We start from the raw sequence: 22,255 nt of genomic DNA on the forward strand, positions 1-22,255 counted from the left end.
GTGATTCACTGTAGACAGATTCACAGTAGAGTGATTTGCTGTAGAGTGAGTCTCTGTAGCGGTATTCACTACAGAGTGAACTAATTCATTGTAAAGGGGTTTGCTTTAATGGGATGACTATAGAGTGATTCACTGTAGAGTGATTAGGATCACCGTAGAGTTATTGGCTGTAGAGTCGCATTCCCAGGTCCCCCCTGTAGAGGGGTGACTCCTGGTGACAGCTGGCCTGTCTGTTGTTTTTCTCCAGGTTCCATCAGGAGGAGAACATTAGCCACGCCTCCACAGTGACAACAGCAGAGGCTAAGCTTACCCGCCTGTTCCAGTCTGAGTATCTTGCCCTCTTGGACACCTTCCGGTGAGTGCTTGCCTCTCTGTACCACAGTCGGAGTAAAACCTTGCAAAAGTCAGAGGTGATCAAAGGAGGGGCTTCAGCTGTCTATACACTCCATTCAATTAACCTAGAAGCATTACATTACATTACATTACATTCATTAAGCAGACGTTCTTATCCAGAGCAACTTCCAGCACAATAGAATGTAACTGTGTCCATTCAAGTTGAATGAGCAACAGTGTCAGACCAGGGTAACAACACTCCCAGATCAGTGAGTGTGAGCATAACGCTATTCGAGGCAGGGCAGGAACAATGCATTTTTTCACATTATTCTGTCAAAAACCAAATATTCAGAGAAACCACCAAACTCCAGCCCCAGTCAGTTCATTAGGCTGACCCCCTATCCAGAGAAACCCACAAACTGTGTCCCGTTGTTTCAACAGGGCAACCCCAATCCAATTTCAGGCCTTGTTTAAATAGTTTGGCGATTTACAGACAGTCTAGCTGTTTGCTCAAAGGCCCCCGTCCTCCAATAATACAATGTCAGGACCTGAACCCACAACCTTTTGATGAGAACAGGGCACTTTCGACTCACTGGCAATGAGATCAACAGCATTGCAGCGTTGTTATGGAGACGCCCTCCAGTTGTCCTTCATTTACTTTGAAAAACAGAAAGTGCAGGAAAGGGACTGAATGCTGTCTGAGGCCAAACCACACTGACACCAACAGCGCCCCTAGTGGCAGCTCTGTGTAAAAAGATTAGTTTGAACACGGAACAGGTGCCACTACAGGATGAATCATATGCTCCGCATCAAATGTTCTAAAAAGCTTTAAACGGAAAATTATTTAAAATGTAATTGAAATGTGTCACTAAAATGTCATTAAAAACTTTGAATGTTAAAACATTTTTGCATGTTTTCTTTGTTTTTTATCTTCCTTTGTAAAGAAACATCGACAAATTTGACAAGAAAGTGGTGAGCCAGCAGGGGTTTCGTGCTGCGATAGAAAGCAGGTATTCATCTTTGCGGGTCTTTGTGGATGATATTTAAAATTTTTTTTTTTTTTTTTTTTCAAATTTATAGTTTCAAATTTATAGTTTTTCAAATTTATAGTTCAACACCTTTGTTTCATTATATTGCTTTTTAAAGAATTCAATCGAGTGAGACCGCATACAGCGAACGTTTTTACTTTACACCTCCCCCCTCACAACACAGACAGACACAAAGACAAAAATGAACACAAAGCATGCGGACACTTGGCTTTGAATACTTATACACATTCTTGGGACAAACTGCACTGATACATTTTGGCAACTTTATATTTTTAAGCAAAACTGAGCTTAAAATGTTGTTAGAGAACATATAAACAATCAATACACATACTCAGAAAGCAAGGTCATGAAATTGTGAATGCTGATTTTATTGCGTTTTTTTTTTTTTACTTGCAAGCATACTCATGTCCCTATTCTTACTCTCCTAAATGTCCTCAGTCAACATTGAGGCCCGATTTCAATCAGCATTAACTTTGACCTATATTTAAATATAAGTGTTACTTCTCTCCTTCATGAACACATTTTGGGCCGTTCAGCCATCACCGAAAATTAAATAAAAGAATTGTGTTTGCACAAAAAAGATTGATTTCAGGCTTTATAAAAGTGTAATCCAAGTTTTTCTATTAAAGATTAAGATGATGATCATTAAGACTGTAAAGATCAGATTATAAATAAGATTTAAGTGTCCTGTATGTCCTCAGAAACATTTTCATAGTCAACAAGTCATTTTAGAGGGATACATTTTTTTCTCTTAAAGGTTTTGGCTAGGTACATCCCCATCAACTTTAAATTTTATTTTAGTGTATTTTTTTATTCTGTATGGAGTTTAATTTTTTTCCTATATTCTTGTTTAAGACTGCTGACAGTGCATTAAGGGGTTCACACTGACAATGGGCATTTCTTCTTTAACAATGTTAAAAGCAAAATATGAAAAATGACAAGAAATGACATTTTACAGTGAAATGCTTTTTCACCATTTGAGACACTAATTCTTCAGAGAGATAAAGACTGTTTAAAAAACGAGGCCAAAAGGTTTAAAGTGTTACTAATGTTTTTATATTCTTAAGTCTAAGACTCTACCACATTTGTACAACTTAATTAGAGAAGAAATCCCAGCAGGAATTGCCAATTGCCAATTCTTTTGATCAATTAAGTTGTAATGGATGAATGAATGAATGAACTGAATGAAGTTGTAATCTAATTAAGTTGTACACCTGTGGAGACATCTTAGACATTAATATATGAGGAGTTTCCCAACACATTCACTGAGTGAAACATTTTAATCTTTTAGCCATGTATTCACAAAGGAAGAGAACTTGAGTATGGATCTGATACTCAAGGTCCTAATAAAATTAGTTTCTTCCTTTTCTTTGTAGCTAGATTTGTAACTTAGCCTTAAAAGCTGTTAAAAAAACTATACATCTTTCATCTATACATAACTTTTTAATGTAATCTGTGACTTGAGACGCCATTTGATTTTCCAGTGGAAAAACACAAATAGTTATACATATTAATTATCTTTTAACTGACATTGTAGAAATGCTCCTCTGTTTATCACAAACAGTAATTGATTGACACATTTTAGATGATGCTTAACAGTGCGTTTCTTTTGAGCTGACCTGAAAAAGGGACTCACTGTTGAGAGCAGAAAATCAGCTGAATCAGTGGGAAATGCCCATCGGATGGATTTATACACCTTGCTGATAAGTTAATTTGTTGGTCCTGTGGGGGTGCAGGAGTGAGTGTCTTATTTTCGGGGGGGGGGGTAATCCCCTGATTGAGAGGTAAGGTGCTGAGCCCCTCTCGATGTGAGGGTCAGTGAGGGCCTGGTTGACCTCTGACCCTTCTGTGTGGGGCAGTGGCTCTCCAACTCCGGGGCTCCTGACAAAGGGTTAATGACCAACGTATGCTCATGACACTGCAGGCCAGCTCAGAGTGACCGGGGAGGATGAGTAACGGTCAACCACCCCCTCAATCCCCCAGGTTCCGGCTGGAGATCTCCGACCCTGAGTTTGAACAGCTGCTGGACAGGCTGCCCCTGGACGAGGAAGGAAATGTCCAGTACCTTCTCTTCATGTCACCCTTCGACACCCGGTAATCCCCCCCTCAAGCAGCCCCCTGGTCCCCCACAACCCTCCCTCCCCTCCCCTCTCTTCCCCTTCTCTCTTTCTCTCTCCCCGAAGTGGCCACTTCACTCCCCTCCACATCGCCGTGTCACACTGAAGCACTTCAGCCCTCATTTCCTCAGTGTTTAAGAAACAGAACTCTTCATTTCTGAAGAGTTTGTATCTCCATAAAGAGCCAGCGGTGGCCTGTGAACCTCAGATGAGGGGAGGTGGAGATACTACATTTATTCAGTAATTATCCTGAACTAATCGTCCTTTTAGGCTGTTTTTGCCTCATTAACAAGCGTGGTGGTTAGAGTAAGGATCACCCCTGGCACCTGATTCATTTTTACTGGGTCGGATTTAAAGCGATAGTGTTAGCTGTGTTAGTGGTTGAACCAGTTTTTTGTCATGATGTAAATAATTTAATGTAACCCATTTTTGTTGTAATGAAAATAGTGTAATTAAAACAAATACGAGGGGAAAAAAGACACAGTAATTCTGTTATGTTAATGAAGAAGTAACAGAAAGCTCAGCTGCTGATAGGTGATTGTACTCTGTTCACTCTGTACTGCCCATTGGTCACCACTGGTAAATATATGCACATAACTGGTAAATATATGCACATAACACTTGCACTCCCAAAACACATAGATTATGGCTAAAATTATAAAATAGAAAACAAGCAGATTCAAATAAAACGTCTTGTTTTGGTAGCTCAGAAATGAGCATCTTGGAGATTTCCACTGAGGATAAAATTAAATATATATTTAATATTACCATCAATTCTACCAATATTTCAAACTTTGGACAAAACTGTTGCCCTTTCACATTTGTCAATGGCCGTTCCCAGTTACACTTGTGCTGTAGCTGAACATCAGGAGGCGTTTTCACAGTGTCTCTTCTCTCATGGCTTCTTGGCCCCTGCCCAAAATTATACAGCTTTTAAAAAACATTAATGATGCTGAAGCATCGTTTCTTGACTCTGCATACTTTTGTCAGGGATACTCTGACACAAACCAGGCAACTCAAAAATAGGAATATTATCCTGGAGTTGTTAGATATCAGATCTTTTTTCCCCATCGGTGGCTCATTTCAAAAGGACCAGATTCCTCTGCTTAGCCTGGTAGTGATGCCTAAAACTGATTGATCACCGTGTGCCTGTTAAACTCACCCTCCACCAGCCGCAGATCTGGGGCAGTTTCATGTAACTGTGCAGGGGGTTATGGGTAAGAGCAAAGTAAAGGATCAGAGTAAATAATCACAGACAGAGTAAATATCGTGAAGCGGTAGCGGAGTTGAAGCCTGGGACCGAAAAGTATATAATTCAAGAATAAGGCTAAAAATGTCTGCACAACAGTAATAGCCAGCATATAAATAAAACTATTCGACATTAAACTTCGCTGTGAATAAATCAAATTCATTCAGTCACTCTCCACCAGAGGCAGAATGGAATCCTCCATGCACAAAAGAACTCTCATTCAAATGGCCTCATTCAGCCTCTGCTAAATCCTAACGGTGTTGTTTTTCATAAAAAAATTAAAATAACTAAACGAAAACTTCTCTCAGGTTCCGGTGTTTGACCGACGAGAGACGTGTTAAGCAGTGAGGGGATCACGGGGACGGAGGTGACACAGGGGGGACTTGCGGGGGAGCTCCAAAGTCCCCTGAACTGCGAGATGAATAGGCTACAAAACCCAGTGCAGTGTAAACGTTTCTTAAAGAGCGCAGGGCAATGAATTTTAAACCGCATCAGCGGCCGTCCCCAGACATGCGGTCGTAGTGTGTGTGTGGGTGTGTGTTTTGCATGTGTGTGTGTTTGTGTATGTGTGTGTGGATGTGTGGGGAGGGAAATCAGCCTCTGTGTATGTAGGGGATAAAGACCTAGAAAACCAGCCAGGCTTAGTTGACAGGTGACAAGGGTTACAATGAATGGGGATTTTGTAATACCAACAGCGAGCTCGGCCACCAAGGGACCCCCAGAAAGAAAATAAAGAGAACTTTTATACTCCGGGAGGAAAAAAAATCCAACCACAGAAATGACACAGAGGACTTAGCATCTCACTAATCGAACTGTTCTGCTGTCTAGTTTCTTTAAAAAAAAAAAAAAAGAAAGAAAAAGTAAAATGCTAAACCGCTTCAGTCGGATTGATCCGAGCGTCAGTGCATGTGTGGCATTTTTTCGGCTTTCCAGACGTTGACATATTAGTCTAACAGTCCTGACCTGTCATGCAGGAACTGTTCTCAGACGAGCTAAACGCATTCAGGTAACATTGCTTGTTTGCTCAGTTCACTGTTCCACAGAAACAGAAAGTGATTTGATTTAAAAAGGGATTCAGACAACCGAAAAGACATTGTTTTTATTCTTAGATTTTGGCCTAAGCAAATGTGTGTAAGCCCCTTCAGGCAACAATATCAAAAAGTTATGGATAAAAAAAAATATCTTGCTGAAGATCAAGAGGGACAGTTAAACAATCATTCAATTCCAAGGGAATCTTACGATTTCAAAGTGTATAATAAATACGTATAACAGTGTATGATTATTATCAAAGTGGAATTTGGAGAGAAAAAAATCAGAAAAATCACAGCCTTTGTATGCATAATAAAACAGATACAAGTTGTTATAATGGGTTTGTTATCCATTGTGTAATAAAAGTGTAATAAATCTCAGAATGGAAATCATGCAAAAAAAAGCACTCTCACACAGCAAAGATCATCTTCCGTGATTTAGTACGAAAGGTGGTGGAAAAATGAAAACCGGAGAGACAGAGTGAGAACGAAGTGAAGTGAAATGAGGGAGGCGAACGGAGGAAGCAAAAGAAGTGTGTTGCCGTAATTAGGGCAAAAAGGCTGCCGTTTTGAGGGGTTAAAAGCCCCCGCTGTGACACGCTCGTTTGTACAGCCAAACAGGCCCTCTTTTATTAGCCCTGGGTCTAGCCCACAATGGCCGCTCCCGGCTCGAACCCCCCGCACGCCGGAGAAAGGCCACGTCCTCGTCCCCTCCACAGGGGCTGCATTGGGGTTCCCCCCCAACCACCACTACCACCACCCCCAATTAGATCATCTTCCGCGGCAGTGTTTGTGTGGTCCCTCTCCCGCCGTGGACTCTGGGGGTTTTTCCGAGGGCGACGGGTGAGAGAGAGAGAGAGAGAGAACGACGGGTCCCGTCTCTCAATTCTGTGTGGGAATCACTCTGGGCCAAAATCCGTCCCCCCCACCCCAATACCACCGCCCCCCCCCCCCCCCCCAGCTCAACTGTGTCCAGCGATCTCTTTCTTCTTCCATTTTTCATTTTTATTCATAGGGTGATGGGGTGGAGGACGGGACTTGGGGGGGTGGGAGAGGGAAGGTGACGTTAGGGAGTTACTGGTAGAAGGGGCTGTCTCTGACCTGCCAGCGACAATAGCGTCAGTGTTGTTTCTGGGATGCGTCCGGGGACTTTGGATATTCTTCCTGTGTCAGTATAATCACTGCTGGGAGGTAGCTCCATTAAGGATTACCATATCATTAATAGTATCCATGACTTTTGTTCAAAGGCTACTTGTGTAATGTTGCCTTGTGGATGAAGGCTAATCCTCTGGGTTGCAGCTGTAGTAGGGGGAGAGAGAGCGAGAGAGAGAGAGAGAGAGCTAGAATCCCACCAGCCAAACACACACGTTGACTTCCACAGCCCTGCGGGAATTGGTCGGTGAAAAAACAGATACAAACAACAGTCAACTCAAAGCCCCCTCTGAGAAAAAGAAACATCCATTCTGCATTTCCACATTTATCCGCCCCCCCCACCCCACGAATCTGTGTCCTCATCCCCGTCCTTCCAACCCAGACCCGACATCCCCCCCATTCAGCAGGGCCTTCCCCGACATCCACATCACCCCCCCACCCTAACCCCCCCCCCCCCCCCCCCCCCCACTCAGATGGTGAGCCAGATTAGAGAGGAACAATACAGTTTTAAATGTAAAAATGTGCATCTAGTTACTTCTTTTTCTCCATCCTTTCTGCCCGGCGTTGAGGAGTGAAAGGGAGAAAGAGAGCCATTCACGAGTTATCTCTCGGGGTGTCTTGTCTCGACGAGCATTTGGGGTTTTACTTCTCTATTTTTTTGTGTTTTTTAAGCGGCGGGGGTCGGCGTGCATCTTGTGGGAGTTTAAACCATGATCCGCAAAAAAAGCCCTCTTCAACGGCCCTGCGCCGAAGTTTCATTTGTTGGCCAAAACCCGCTTTGACTGAATTGCCAGAGAAATCATTGCAAGTAAAAACGGGAATGCATTGAAATGAATGGCCTCCAACTCCACTGCTGTGTCCATTCTAGGATCAGTAACACCACAGTTTCTACTCTCGAAGAGTAGATGTTGTTAGCTCTGACGCAGAATCTGTGCTTGTAAATGGACAAACACGATGTAGTGCACGATTAAGAACACAGCAGCTGTCGCTGACTATGCGGATATGTTTTATAGGCACCCATACATGCCCATTATCCAGCTGTAGTCCAGCTGGGGCCATGTTTATACTTTTGTCATGGCTACCAGTCTGTTCCTAATTCAGTAGAACTGATCTGAAAAACTTATATCTTGCGTTATTGATCTTCCATTATACTGTCAGATGTTATTTGATTTTCTGTTTGATGAAACCTTAGACAAAAAAGATTTAATTTACCCTTTTTATACCTTTCATAGATTCATTTGATTTACTCAAATTTTTATACAATAATTTTGTCAATTTGTAGGGAAAGATTCTATGCAAACAAAATGTTAAGTCATGCACATAAATAAATTACAAATTGTAAGGAAGAGTTTCATCTCATTCATAAGGTGTTACCATTGCTTTATTGCAGAAACCTTTTATTATTTATCTGTTTTTCAGAGTAGAGGTCAGGACTCAGCGACAAACATTTGCTATTATTTAAATAACTCATAAATGTTTCAGTCCTAAACATATTAGATATTTCTTACCCCCTGAGTTTCTTTGCTTGTTGGAAAAACATGTGGTAGGTGTTAGATTGTGTTAGATTAATTGTTTGCTTATGAATCACTGGTAGTATATGAGTTTATATGAGGTTGTACATAACTTCACTCATAAGTAATTAGTGACTGCATATCAATTTATTACATTGATATGATTCAATACATTTCAGACTGAATTCATATAAATTGAAAGTAAACTCTTGAAAGCCCCCTGTATTAAAAAAGGTGGCAAACTTTATTCAAATGAAAGAGGGAGTCCAGAGACATTTACCTTTGTCATTCAGAATTTGAACATGTATGTTTATTAAAACGGTTGTTAAAATTATTCACACTATATAGTACCAGTCAAAAGTTTGGGCACAACTTTAATCTTTATTTTTACTATTTTCCACAGTTTAGAATAATAGTAAAGACATCAAAACTTATTATGCAGAATTATGCAGTGACCAAAAAGTAACAAATAAAACAAAACAAATAAAAATTAATCTTATTTTAGATTCTTAAAAGTAGCTAAAAAGTATATTAAATATTTTACATTTTTTAGGAAGAAATTCATACATAGACATCAACTTCACTATTTATATTTGTCTAAGAAAAGAAATTCAAGCTTTAGATCAAAATGTCTTGAAAGTGTGTCTCCAGTTAGCTTAATCAGGTGTGTTCAGACTGGTACTGGTAATGAATATCTTTTTTTATGTCAACATACTATAGTACTTATATTAGAAAACAGATGTGTTGTTACCAATCTGCTATTGTGATATTATATTGTATATTGATAATATATTGTAATATGTGAAATATATATTCTTCTATAAATATTTGTTCTACATACAACTTCATGCATTGAAACTGTAGTAATTCATTATTTAATTAATTACTGCAGTTATATGTCATGAATTATCGTATATCATATACTATATATTTTGACATATAATAATAACAATAATACTAATCTTTATTTGTATAGTACCTGATCTCATAGAAAGCAACCCAAATTGCCTCAAACAAATATACACAAAAAATTAAAAGTAAATGAAAGACACATCTGAGATAGTAATAAAACAATAAAATAAGGTGATCAAATAAAAGTGGTAATATTTACAATATACTTTTTGTATACTTAATTTCATATATACCATATCTAACCTTTTGTAGGTTAGCATGACCTTGCAATGTGCTTTCTGTTTTAAATTAACACACACTTCTGTGGGAATTCATCTATCAATGTCTTTCTGGGAGCAGTAGGAGTTTGGCTGCGTTCACCTGACCCAGTATTCAGCTGGTCCACAGTGCCAAAACCTTTCCACATGAGATATGTAATTCAATTCTCCCCGACAGCAACCCCTGCTGATTTGATGTGATTGACCTATTGACCTGTTAAATCTCGTCTTTATGAATAGCAATCACGCAATAAACCTGAACATATCATCCAGATACACTAAATACTCCTTCTGTAACCCCTCTAGGTTTCATTAATATTTTTTCCTGGCATTTGCAACAAAATAGAAGGAAGAAATAAACTGGTTGTGTGAGTGGTAGGTGTTTTTCCCTGGGCTCTGTCCTAGCCCGATCCCACTCTCTGGGAATTGTAAAGGATAAGGATAAGAATTGCCCCAAACAGCACAAAAAGGATCCAAGAGAAAGGTTTGGTGATGTGGTATTTTTTAATGCCGTCTTGGTGCTTTTCTCACACTAGAGTTGTGTAGTTGTGGCACGGGGTGGAGTTGAGGGGGGGTTGTAGCCCCACTTTCTGTCTCACTGCCCAAACAGACGGGTTGGTCCTGACGTGCTCCGTGTGACCGCTCGAAGCTCACCTTCCACCCACTGGTGACTTTAAAGGGACTCAAACCCGTCGCCCCCACAGTCCCCATGAACGTCTTGTCATTCCACCTCAAATCTCCTCCTTCAGATCTCATTCTGTCAGCTCCATTCAGGCGTTTTCTTGCGACCAGAGAGGAGAGGGAGTTAGCTCATGCACCCCCCCACCCCCCACCCCTCCTCTTGTTCTCTCTCTTTTTCTTTGGGAGAACTTTCTTTCTTTTTCCAACTCTAAATCTGGTTTCTCGGGACCGTATCTGAGACCTGGTACCAGACGGCACGTCACTGCCTGCAGCGGGTGTGGACAGACAAGGCGTGAGCGTGGGGAGCAAGAAGGCTCACAGCTCACCCCTGTCCCACAACAATGCGCCCTGCCCGAATTTCTCCACACAACACCTCTCACTTTCCTCCACAGACCCCGGACACCTTGACTTCTTTCTTCGTCTTGTTTCTGGAATCTGAGCGGAGCCAACCCGGGTTCAGCTTCCACAGGCAGCGGAAGCAGCAGCCGCCTCAGTGCAATGTGTTGGTTTTTGTTTGTGTCTGTCCACAAAGGACCATATAGGCAAGTCTGCTGGAAAAAATGGATGAGGATTGCTTTGTGAACTTGCTGTACATTTTATGACTTACTAGACTGTGCGTGAAACTGATGTTGCCCTTCACTTTTTAAGAAAATTGTTTTCAGAGGTTGAGTGGTGCAGTCAGCGTGGTCTTTGGTGTGAAGGGGGTATTTATTTGTACCCCCCCCCCCCCCCGCCCCTCCGTGTTTGTCCCAGTGCCATGTTGGCAATGCCACCGGTTACTGCCAACAACAAACCCTCGCGCTGCTCAAGACGCCCCCAAACAAACATGCTTTCAAGCCCCAAAATGGAAACAGTAACCCCCACACAAAGGCGGCCCCTGATTGGGAAAATTGTGTCCTAATTTATGAAAATGTCATGTTAAATACCCCCTGAGAATGACAGCAAAACAAACAAAGGGTATTTGGTGGGGAGGGGGTTGTCGGGGGGGGGGGGGGGGGGGGGGGGTTGGTGGCTGATATTGAGGGATGTGAGAGTGGAATGGTGCTGGGGGTGCAGTCTTGGGAACAGCCGAGAGTAAGAGAGTCTGACACCGAGAGAGAGAGAGAGAAATAGAGAGAGAGAGAGAGACAGAGAGAGAGAGAGAGACAGAGAGAGAGAGAGAAATAGAAAGAGAGAGGGAGAGAGAGAGAGAGGCACTTCAGACATTTATTCACACATTCTCTGCATATTGATCCGATCGGCTGAGGCGGATTGGGGGATGGGGGTGGGGATTGAATATGGAGGGATTGACAAAGAAGTTCCCTCTTGGCATGAAGGCAAGGGAGGCCCTCAGATGAGGGGAGAATGTGGACGGAGAGGCGAGCTGCAATAGCACGGGCAGCCAAAAAGCAGTTGACACTGGTCCGTAGTATGCAGAGCAGTTTTATTTCATAGGCAAGCGCGTGGACCGGATCCACAGATTAGGGAAGAGCAAGCTCAGCAGAAGAGAGAAAATGGATAAAAGAACAAAAATACAGCCCCCCCTGCCCCCTTCCCCGTGCAGCAGGGATGTGGTGGTCTGTGGTGACTTGTGCCCTTGTCCACTCCTGCTGTGTCGTTATTCAGCTGCCGGTGTCCAACACGGGAGCCCCACTGAGATGGCCACTGTCGGGTCAGCAGGGAACACAAGCCCACCCCCCAAACACACACACACACACAGCCATTTTCCCTCTGCAGTAACTCGGCATAGACACAACACAAATCCTTATGGATTCTCCCCATGCCGATTGGTTAAAATGATACGGGGGGGGGGGGGGGGGGGGCTGGGGAGTACAGCAATTACATTTTTTAAGAGATGTTTTTTTTTGTTTGTTTGTTTTACTGCAAAACTGTGTCACAAATTTGAGAAATATAATTTGACTTTATGTTATAACTTGCGATACCTGTGTGAGGATGGGACGGTCAAAACCCGAATAACTGAGTCTGTGTTACCAGCAGAGTGCATCTCTAAAGTACTGTTCATGCTCAAGTGCCACAGCATGTCTGAGTCAGATCTCTTTCTTTAGTAACTGTCTACAGGGTGAAAACCTGTGGCGCTCAGTGCTGAACTGGTGGCAGTGGCTGGTTTTTATGTCATTGAGAGGTAGGGAGAGTGAGATGGAGCTCCCAGGGGATAAATAACATGGTTGACTCGCAGGGGATCCAAGCCTCATTCTTTTTTTTTTTTTTGGTCCAACTAATCAGGGATTATTCACATGTTGCCATTAGTATTCATTTGCTAATTTTCTTTTTCTCTTTTTTTGCTAAATCAATGTGCTGTCTGAATGAAGGCCGCAGTGAATATTAAACACTTCAACTTTTGCTCAACCGGCCGACACTTTTTTTACCACACTCGTTTTTTTGGGAGAAACCGTTATAAAAAAAGTCACATTTTTTTAAAGTCAAATTTAGCAATCTCCTCTTCCTCTTGATAGCTCTTGATAGCTGTTGATACCCCCCCCCCCCCCCAAAAAAAAAAAAACCTAAGCACCTGCAGGCAGATCAGCATAGAGACAAAAATAAATAATTTATTCCTCTGCCCTCCCTTCTTCCAAAACACACATACACACTTAGCAGAGGCACACACACACGCACATGCACACACACAATCACCTTGCGTGCTCCATATGCGCCTTTGAATTTGATTGCTTTCAGCCCCGGCTCTGATGAAGTTCTCAACCCACTGTCAGACTAATTTTCACATTGTTTTCGCCCGATTGGTTCCTGCTGACCCCGGCGGTGACCTTTAAAATGCACAGTCCTCCTCAGGACCCACTCCGGCCCTCGCTTCCCAAAGGGTTGAAAAGTGGCTCCTGTTCCCGGGGGACAAAAGCCCGGGGATCTCCGCGCGGGGCGGACTGGCCCCCGGTGTCCAGCCAAGCGCACCAGGAACACATTAGGGACACCTTTTTTGTCTTGGCTCTTTTATCGGCGTCTTATAGGGTTGACTGGAATGTCAAGTTTGTCAGGTGCCTCGACTGTTTGACTGCTCAGGCTCTCCTTAAGCTGCCTGAGTATTTATCTTTTTTTTTTCATTATCTGCGTTGTCACTTTCTGTACTTGTGCCATTCACCACTGAAGCGTGCAGGACCAAGGGGTGCTGCCAAAAAAAATTCAAGTGGTCGATCTGTACGTCAATCGAGTGGCGCTCTGTCTCGTTTGAACATTACGTCATAGTTAAACTTTTGTAAAGCACTACTGATAAATAAAAAGTAAGTGAATAAAAACTGTCCCCATCTTGATCAAATTGCAGTGGAGGAGCCCCGAGTCTTTTTGAGAGCCAGACTGAATGGGACAGGGAACCCACAAAAGGAGATCTGGAGGACCGAGGGAGAGTGGGCCAAGGCAGGAGTGATGCTGAGGTAAATGATAATAAATATTGTAAAAATATATATTCGTGCATATATTGGTATACTTTTACAGATTACCCAGCTGTAGAGCTGGATTTTTATAGAGACAGTACTGAGTGAGTGCCAGGCTCAAACGGCAATGTCCCACCAGGGAAATAAACCTGCAGCCTATAACTATAACAAGCAAAGTTCCTTCATATGTACACCTCGCTGCCACCCCACGTGGGACTGTACTGCATTATGCAGCTTTAATTTGTGCTGCACTTTGTCAATACGCTTTTTAGTGACCGCATTTGATGGGGCTGGATTTATTTGGAATTCCCAAAGGCACAATCACTGAGTGATAATGCTGGCTGAGCAAATCAATCCAGTAAATATAAGAAAAATATTAATTGTAGGAAAATGTTTTGGGGAAAATAGGAAAAGGGTTTTTTTATGGATTATTAAAACATAAGTCCACACACAGTCCTCCTACTTTTCTTTTTTGCCCTAAAACTGAACGATAGATGTAAAGTTTTGAGTTTGAAATTGTACATGGCTCTGATCACAAAAATAATAATAAAAAAAGAAAATTAAAATACTGATGCAAGTGATGTCTATTTGGGGAAACTTGCAGACAAAACCCAACTTTTATACAGGGGAGAACAGTACAGGGAAGTGAGGGAATCATTTCTACTTTTCGATGATGCTTGTCAAGATCATCAAGGGAAGTGGTGTGTATTTATCAGGTGGAAAAATCAGCCGCAAAGAAAATAAAACAGTACAGTTATTTGAAAAAATAGTTTAGTAAAAATATGCTGTTGTGAAATTGTGTGGCTTTTGTGTGGCAGATATTCCCCAAATTTAACTGCCTCCATTCCAGAATTATAATATTTGTTTGCTGGCAGTTTATTTTGTTATTATAGCATTCACCATCCATTTCCTTCAGTTTTTCACTGAGAAAGCATTCCATTGTAATTGTATATTGGTTATAGCTATGGGGTAGCATGATGTGTCAGCTAGGAGTACACACCTCTCTTGCCTAAGGGCCTGGATAGCAATAGGTAGGACACCCTCCAGAAGAGTGGTGATAGGGCTGCCTTTGGAGAGGTGCAGGATAGTTATATTGGGCTGTATATTCCCACATGGCCAGTTCTGTGGACCAGCCTCCCATTCTCCTTCATTGTAACGTTTAAATAACCTAATGGAAACATACAGGCATCTAGATTTAAAAACTTTACCAGGGTTTTTTTTTTAATTATCTGCAATATTTTTCCATTTTAACATTCTATAGCGTCAGAAGTTTGTACAATTTAGCATCAAGATGCTATTTTTACCAAGTATTTTATGAGCAACAAAAAGAAATTTTGGAAAATTGAATAGAAAATATTTCAAAATTCCAATGTTCCAATATTCCATTTTTCCAGTTTTTGAATCCTACCCCATGAACAGCTTACAAGTGTTAAACAGTTTTAAAAATTATATATTGTTCTGTATTAGCAGACATTGAGCTTTGAAAAATACTTGTGTCATTATTCATTACTTCCTTTTTAGCTTTCTGTGAAGTTTTTGTGAAGTTTACAAATGTTTAAGAAGTCAACATTGTTCACATAATTTTCCTTTATTTTGCCATGATCATTTAAGCATATCTACATTCACTCTTCATATCACTCTACATTTGTTTGTGCATTTTTCAGTAATTTGCAATACGAAGGGTGTAACTCAACACACTGCTTTGCTGTTCAGGCTTAACTTGGCTTTGAGTCAAAGGAAGAAGTCAAAGGAAAAAACAAGTAAAAAGCAACTCTTCCTCAAATGTTATGGCCAAACTGCAAAGCGAGAGGATTGAATCCCATCTCAGATATCTTTCATTAAGCGTTCTTCTCTCATTCTGTCATGTCTGCAGCTCTTTGCAATAATCAAGACCCTCGTGAATAAACAGTACCAGGCTGTGGAGCGGGTCTTTGAGGAACTGGACGAGAAGAACACCAGACGCCTGACACAAGAGGCCATGTATCAGCTTCTCAAACGGTACTGTTACCTCCACAAAACAGCTGCTTTTCTGTTTCTTTGGGTATTTTTTTTTTTGTCAAAATGAAAACGAAGTTGTAAAATGACTCACTCTGTGATGTTATCGGTGAGCAAAGGAGAAATTAAAATAATTCTGATGTTCTGAATTCATTCTTATACAAAATTACAGTTTTTCAAGGGTTATCAAAAACAATTACAAAGAAGGGAAGCTTAATTTCTCAAAAAAGCAATACATGTACATGTATTTTAATATGCTTTGAAATAACTGGAGGCTGTATCTAGGTTAAATCAAATGCTTACTAATTCCGTTTACATACTCAAAAAGAATTGTGACGCTCAGTCAAAAGATTGAATTCAGCAAATATGAATAATTTATCACTGTTTAAACCATTATACTATGAGTTTACAACAATTGTCCAGTTGACCATTAATTAGAAAAAAGCATTCTGCAATTACACATGGGGGTGGTATTTATCTGGCTAACTAACACATACGCCATTGAAGCATTTACATGGGAACCGCAGTCCCAAAGTTTCTTTGTTGAGTGTTTTATTAGCATGCAAAATCTCCTAGAGTATAGTTAGCGTTTAGTTTCACATGTCACATATTATCACTGATAATGACACAAAATTCTCCCTTTGTGGAACTCACAAGATATAACCAAGTGACCCTCCTCGAGCTCACAGGACTACTTTGCGCCTCTTTTTTGTCTTGAGTGTTTGTGCCGTTTTGTTTCCAAAACAATGCGATCGGAAAGCAGAGCGTTTTTGGGGCAAATGACGCCTTAATTGTGCAAGTTAACAAGCTCGGTCCTCTTTCCCATGATTAACAAAGCTTTTACTGTCTTTCCTGAAACTTTTTTTCCACAGGGCTCGGTGGCACTATTCTGTGCTTTTTGCACGCCTATTTGTGAGTTCCCATGCTACGCCCGTATGGGGTGTCCATTCCCCTCAGATTATACTGTAGTGCAGCATTTCAAAGGACAGTAGCAGTCCCATGTTTATTTAAAGCACCCCATCCTTTGCAACTGTGTCCAAAAAAAGAGAAAAAAAAAGCATGCAGCCTGAAGTAGCGGTCATAAATGCAGCACAAACATAAAAGACAACCTGTTTTCTTTCACTTCCCTGGGTCTTCATTTGACCCTTTTGTCTTAGATTCCCTCTTTTTTTTATTTTTATTCCTCCCTTTTTTTTTCCAATCTCTCTATTCATTTTCCGGACTAGAATATTTTGGTTGCTGCCCTAAATAGAGTTAGAGTTGAATAGGACATTTCTGGCGATTTGCATAATCAAAGCTGTGGCCCTGGCTTTCAGGGCTGGGGGAACACATCAGGGCCATGCCAGCCACAGAAAGGTAAGCCTCGGCAGGAAAGCCTTCCAAAAGATTAGTGACACTAACAGGCTTAATCATGCAAGTTCACGGAGGTTGCCCAATTTATCAGGGCTAGCCATGCTTATTAGGCTTTCAGCGCGTCGCAAAGTGGCAAGGTTTCAAACTTCTCTCTTTCCTTGAAGGACGGTTCTCAAGCGGCAGATTCCTCCCTCTTTTCCCATACCTTAAAGACAGTCACACGTTTAGAGATTACTTTGCTGAGAGACCCGTGTTGAGTAAATTCGCCTATCTGTGTGTGTGTGCATGTGGGCATGCATGTGTGCATGCGTGTGTGTATGCACGTGTGCATGTCTCTGTACATGTGTACGTGTGTGCATGCACGTGTGTGTTATTAAATAAAAAAGTTCTTCTCATCTCAAACAGTCCCTTAGTCTCATAGTCTGATTTTTTTCTTACCTTGACTATGATTACTTTAACAACACAGAGTTTTCAAAGAGCAATCTGGGTTGGTTGGATAAAATGCTCACAGGGTAAAGAAGAAAAAAACAAAAGGTCTCTGTTTCAAGAGACCTCGGCTTTGTACAAAATGTAATATTGGCGTGTTTTTTTGTTTATTTCTATCTGTGCATTGTCTGTGTGTTTTTTTCTCTCTCTCTGTTACAATGTTGTTCATTATTCCCGCTCGATTTGTGCCATGGTCTTGATGGCTGCTTCTTTTCTGATGGGAAACTGTTGCTTATATGGTGGGTCGGCTGCCAAGATTCGGCATTGTCACTGGAGGAGGGGGGGGGGGTGCGGGGGGGGTGTGGGAGGAAGAAAGGGGCCCTTCAACGCCCCAGTCTCTCCTGTGAGATAGGCCACTGGCGGAATATATCCCCCCTCTCTCTCTCTCTAAGAGCCTCTTTTCATGTTCCAGATTTGACATCCACCCCGAGGTTAGCAGGGGGGAGATCCGAAGACTTTGGGGGACTTTGATTACCAACCAAGACAAGACGCTGGATTTCTTGCAGTTTGCGAGACACTTTGGCCACTCTCCCAAATCGGCCTGCTTTCCCAACGCCAAGCTGTGTCCCCCGAAGAGAGGCGATGAGGACCTCAGGCTTCGCTCCAGGACCCTCAACGCCGTCTCGGACATTCTGGTCGACAGTGTCCGCGCCAAGGTATGGGCCGCGGGGAAAGATCGGCGACGGGGCGGCTCCCAAAGTCACCGGGGGCCTTTAATTAAGTGCTCGTTAAAGATGGCACAGAGATGGGGGCCAGGGAGGGGACTGAGGCTTGCTGTGCTTCCCCTCCCGCTCTCTGCCTGCTTGTGGGTGGGGCCGTTGGGGGGGGGCTAGGGTGGGGGGGGGGGGGGTGGTGCGCTCACGTTTGCCCCTTGGAGAGGCGCTTTGTCCCCGATCGTGTGAGAAACGGCAAAGTGCTCCTCTTGTCTCCCGACCGCGTCGCCCACGTGTGATCTCTCAATGACAGGAGCGGCGGCCGGCCGCACGACGCCGCCACCGGGTCCCGTGCGCTCTCTCACTGCCCCATTGTCTGACGCCGGCGTGTGACCGCGGCTGTCAGGAGACAAGGATCGGCCCAGAGTCATTCTCATTCCCAACATCTGCGTAAAAATGCATTTCTACTTTGACGTTTCCATTTGTTTTGTTTATTTCTGGTGCCTTAAAAAAAATGTTTTCCACATTCATTCTTTTAGTTGACCTTGGTAAACCTGAGACACAAAAATTTGAAAGGAGGTGTTTTTGCGTTAGATATAATGTTTTTTTTTTCCCCCAGGACACTCCTCATGGGTTCTCTAACTGTAATTGTTGCACTGTTTTCAAAGATTTGGAACAAGAGGATGAAGGAATGTCCACTAATCTATGACAGAAATGTAACGTTTTGACAAACAACTCACATTATGAAAATCACAAATAAGCTTTCTTAGACAAACGAATGCAATTTAGCATTTTCACCTGAGCATTGATGCAAGACTGTCATTTGTTGTAATATCAGGGACCACACTGATAATTAGTTGTCTGCTACAGGTTTCGTGTGAAGATGTTCCCATTCATTTATTTTTTCTGCATTTATTCTGATTTTTTGCACACAAATAAGACAGTACACAATTGGTTGTTGAAACTGCACATGATTAGGCACATACTCCAAGGAATGACTACATTAACGGTCACTGCGGTAACTCGTCGCACTGAAATTCACTGTTACCATGAAACTTGGTCTGTTGCAAATTATTGCCACCTCTTTCACCGTCTATGTTTGTCTGGTAATCTCACATTCCGTTGGTCTTTCTCTCTGTCTGCCTTTCTCCCACTCTTTCTCTATTTTCCTTCTCTCCCATCATCTCTGTCTCCCTCTCCATCTTCTTCTCTCCCTCCCTCTCTCTGTCTCCCTCCCTGTCTTCTTCTCTCTGTCCCTCTCTCTCCCTCTCTTGGTCCCCCTCTCTGTCCCTCTCTCTGCCTCCCCCTCCCTGTCTCTCTTTCTGACTCCATCTCTCCGTCTCCTTCTCTGTCTCCCTCTCTTCCTCCCCCTCTCCCTGTCTCCCTCTCTCTGTCACCCTCCCTCGGTCATTCTCTCTGTGTCCCTCTGTCTCTCCCTTTGTCTCCCTCTCTCTGTCTCTCTTTCAGGTCGAGTTCTTCTTCCATGAACTGCAGAGTGAGTTTGAGGGTCTGGACCCATACAGAACCGGGTTTGTGAGCCAGGAAGAGTTCAAGGACATTCTGATGCGTCTGTGCGTGCACCTTAACCAATATGAGTGTGACGTCTTGCAGCGGAAATTTGACATCAACCATGATGGACGGTAAGTTGCCTGAGTAGCAAAATGACCAGAACCCTGACTGTGGGTCAGAAGTCATGTGGTTCATGTATAAGTTTGCACTTTGTGTTGAGGGTGTGGTTAGGTTCTGTACAGGTCAGGCCTAGGTCAACAGCACTGGATACTGCAGTAGGGGCAGTAGAGTAAAGCATCTGAGAGTGTACAGTGATGGATGAATTGAATGAAGCACCAGGCTGTTTACCAGCAGGTTGTGGGTTCATATCCAGGCTGATACGCTTCTCATCCAGTTGAGCAAGTTGGGCTCCTTTCATTTTTTCTATAAAAGTAGAAATTTTTACCACTATACGTGGCTAATAGCACAAGTACAATCCACATATTTTTAAGTTGCTAACAGAATGTAAAGGTATAAGATTTGTTAATGGCCAACAGACATCTAGCAAACAGTAACATACTGACATAAGTAATCAGCTACGAATACTTTATCCTTCAGAGCTATTCCCCACGACCACGGTTTTTTCTCAGTGACACATTTAGGTAAATCCTTGCGATTGGTCATCTGAGCCATTCAGTCCCAGGCCAGAGCCAACAAGGAAAGAACACATTCAACATGACAATCAGGCCGCAGGCAGAAACTCACCTTCACAGCGTCTCTTTGTAGTGAGCAGAAAGGAACAGCTTCGTGTTCAATGAGGCGTGTAAAACCAAACACAAATGTCATTCCCGTTACCTGATATGTCTCTGTAACTGTTTCATTATAGAGTGTCCTACGTGGAGTTCTTGAAGCCCTTCGCCCTGCCGAGGCAGACATGGAGACACGGGTCCAACATGGCGGAAGTGCTGCACTCCTACAGAGCATCGGACGGCTCAGAGGAGGAGAGGAGCGTCTCAGCACTGGGATCCCTGACCGCCCGGCTGAGGAAGAAGGTAGTGTAATATTATTATTATTAGAAAACTTAAGGTATAAAATGGGTTAAACAATCCAATCATAACTCCACTTCCCCTCCCAGTCCCAAACCCTGACCCTATCTAAGTAGAATAGCTAGAGGGACCTCACATTGATGGGCCAGATTGCTTGGAGGTGGTTTTCATTTTGGACAGATCTTTCTTTGGTGTCCACAGCCTGCGCTTATCGCGGGGAATGGTATAGGGAAGCTACATTACATTACATTATTGTCATTTAGCAGAAGCTCTTATCCAGAGCAAGTTACATTTTTTATGCCTTTATTCAGATGGATATTTACTGAGGCAATCATGGGTTAAGCACTTTGACTGAGGGTACAACAGCAGCGCCCCAACAGGGCTATCAAACTGGTGACTTTTCGCTTACAGGCCCTGCTCCATCCCACTATGCCACACCACAGCCCTGGGAGATATGTGTTTCTGTGTTTGCTCACAGCTCCAGGGAGAGGGTCGGACTCTCCGCAGATCCTTCCGGAAGCTGGACGCCACGGGCAGCGGCTTCCTCTCCCCCTCGGAGTTCGGCGCCGTCCTCAAGCTCTGTAATGTCGCCCTCGACCAGGAAGAGGTGTACCACATCCTGTCCAGGTTCGACCGCGGCCTGGACGGCCGCGTCGACTACAGGAAGTTCCTCCAGGAGATGCGGCAGAAGTCGCCAAAGCCAGAGCGGGCGTAGTGACGTCATAGGTGTCTCCTGTGTGGCTGTCGTGTGTAGTGTTTACCGTGGTGATCTTTTGTGTGTCCGCCAGTGTTAGCAGGTTATTTGGTACAAAGCACATTCTACATAACAACCCAAAAGGTATAATCACGTCAATTCACCTCTATGATAGCTGGTAGCTACTTTGTTGTGTGGTAGTGAGGTCAAAGGTCAGAAATATGTTGGTGCCTGTGGTAGCCTGTGGTATTACTTTGTATCATCAGTGGACTGATCACTGCTGTGAAGACAATGCCTACTTTAAGGACAGCAGGTGAATTAAAATTAAAATTAAAAATGCACCTAGGCCTGTTCTCTAAAAAGATCAATAATATTAAAATATAACATTTTACTAATATTTTCAAGACAAAAAAAATATTAACTGCAGGGAAAATATTTAGTTGGACTTATTACAAACACACCAGACTTGTTTAATTAGCGACTATATTAAAGTTAGATGTTCTCATTTTGTTGGATAATAATTTAGTGTTTTTTTGTCCAAAGATTAACTTTATGTAGCAGTGACCTGTCAAACATGTTGAATGTTTATTCATAAAATATAAAGCTCATTGTAAATACACCACATTTTTAGCTATACGTAAACTCACACATTGACAGTTTCACCTAAATTTCCATTCCAATTTCAAAACAGGAGATGTCATTTATATGTTGATTTCTCCCTGTTTCTCCCGGCTTGAAGAGTATGTGATGCCAAAAAATGGTTTTGATGACATATGATTGGGACCCAGCTGTTGCAAAATGGTGTGTCCCTGCTCTGAATCAAGCGACCCACTTCTGAGTCCTTCCAGTTATATACAAACAAAATACACAC

At 42.6% G+C, this 22,255-nt stretch overlaps 1 protein-coding gene across 1 annotated transcript; it reads left to right on the top strand.

The window, feature by feature from the left end:
* Positions 1 to 1,024: 1,024 nt before the first annotated feature.
* On the top strand, positions 1,025 to 21,673 carry si:ch211-197n1.2 (EF-hand calcium-binding domain-containing protein 6). The gene is made up of 9 exons (XM_036516627.1): positions 1,025 to 1,029; positions 1,278 to 1,343; positions 3,366 to 3,476; positions 13,561 to 13,669; positions 15,543 to 15,667; positions 17,916 to 18,159; positions 19,624 to 19,796; positions 20,531 to 20,696; positions 21,169 to 21,673. The coding sequence occupies exons 1-9, from the start codon at positions 1,025 to 1,027 to the stop codon at positions 21,403 to 21,405; spliced, it is 1,236 nt and encodes a 411-aa protein (XP_036372520.1). The 3' UTR covers positions 21,406 to 21,673.
* Positions 21,674 to 22,255: the final 582 nt, after the last annotated feature.

Source organism: Megalops cyprinoides, chromosome 22 (assembly GCF_013368585.1).
Source record: "Megalops cyprinoides isolate fMegCyp1 chromosome 22, fMegCyp1.pri, whole genome shotgun sequence".
Lineage (NCBI taxonomy): Eukaryota > Metazoa > Chordata > Actinopteri > Elopiformes > Megalopidae > Megalops > Megalops cyprinoides.

What these genes read in the sequence shown, in the direction of transcription:
- si:ch211-197n1.2 (XM_036516627.1), top strand. An exon ending in CGTGCTGCGATAGAAAGCAG is followed by an intron (nt 1,344 to 3,365) that starts GTATTCATCTTT and finishes TCAATCCCCCAG; the next exon opens with GTTCCGGCTGGAGATCTCCG. An exon ending in TCGACAGTGTCCGCGCCAAG is followed by an intron (nt 18,160 to 19,623) that starts GTATGGGCCGCG and finishes TCTCTCTTTCAG; the next exon opens with GTCGAGTTCTTCTTCCATGA.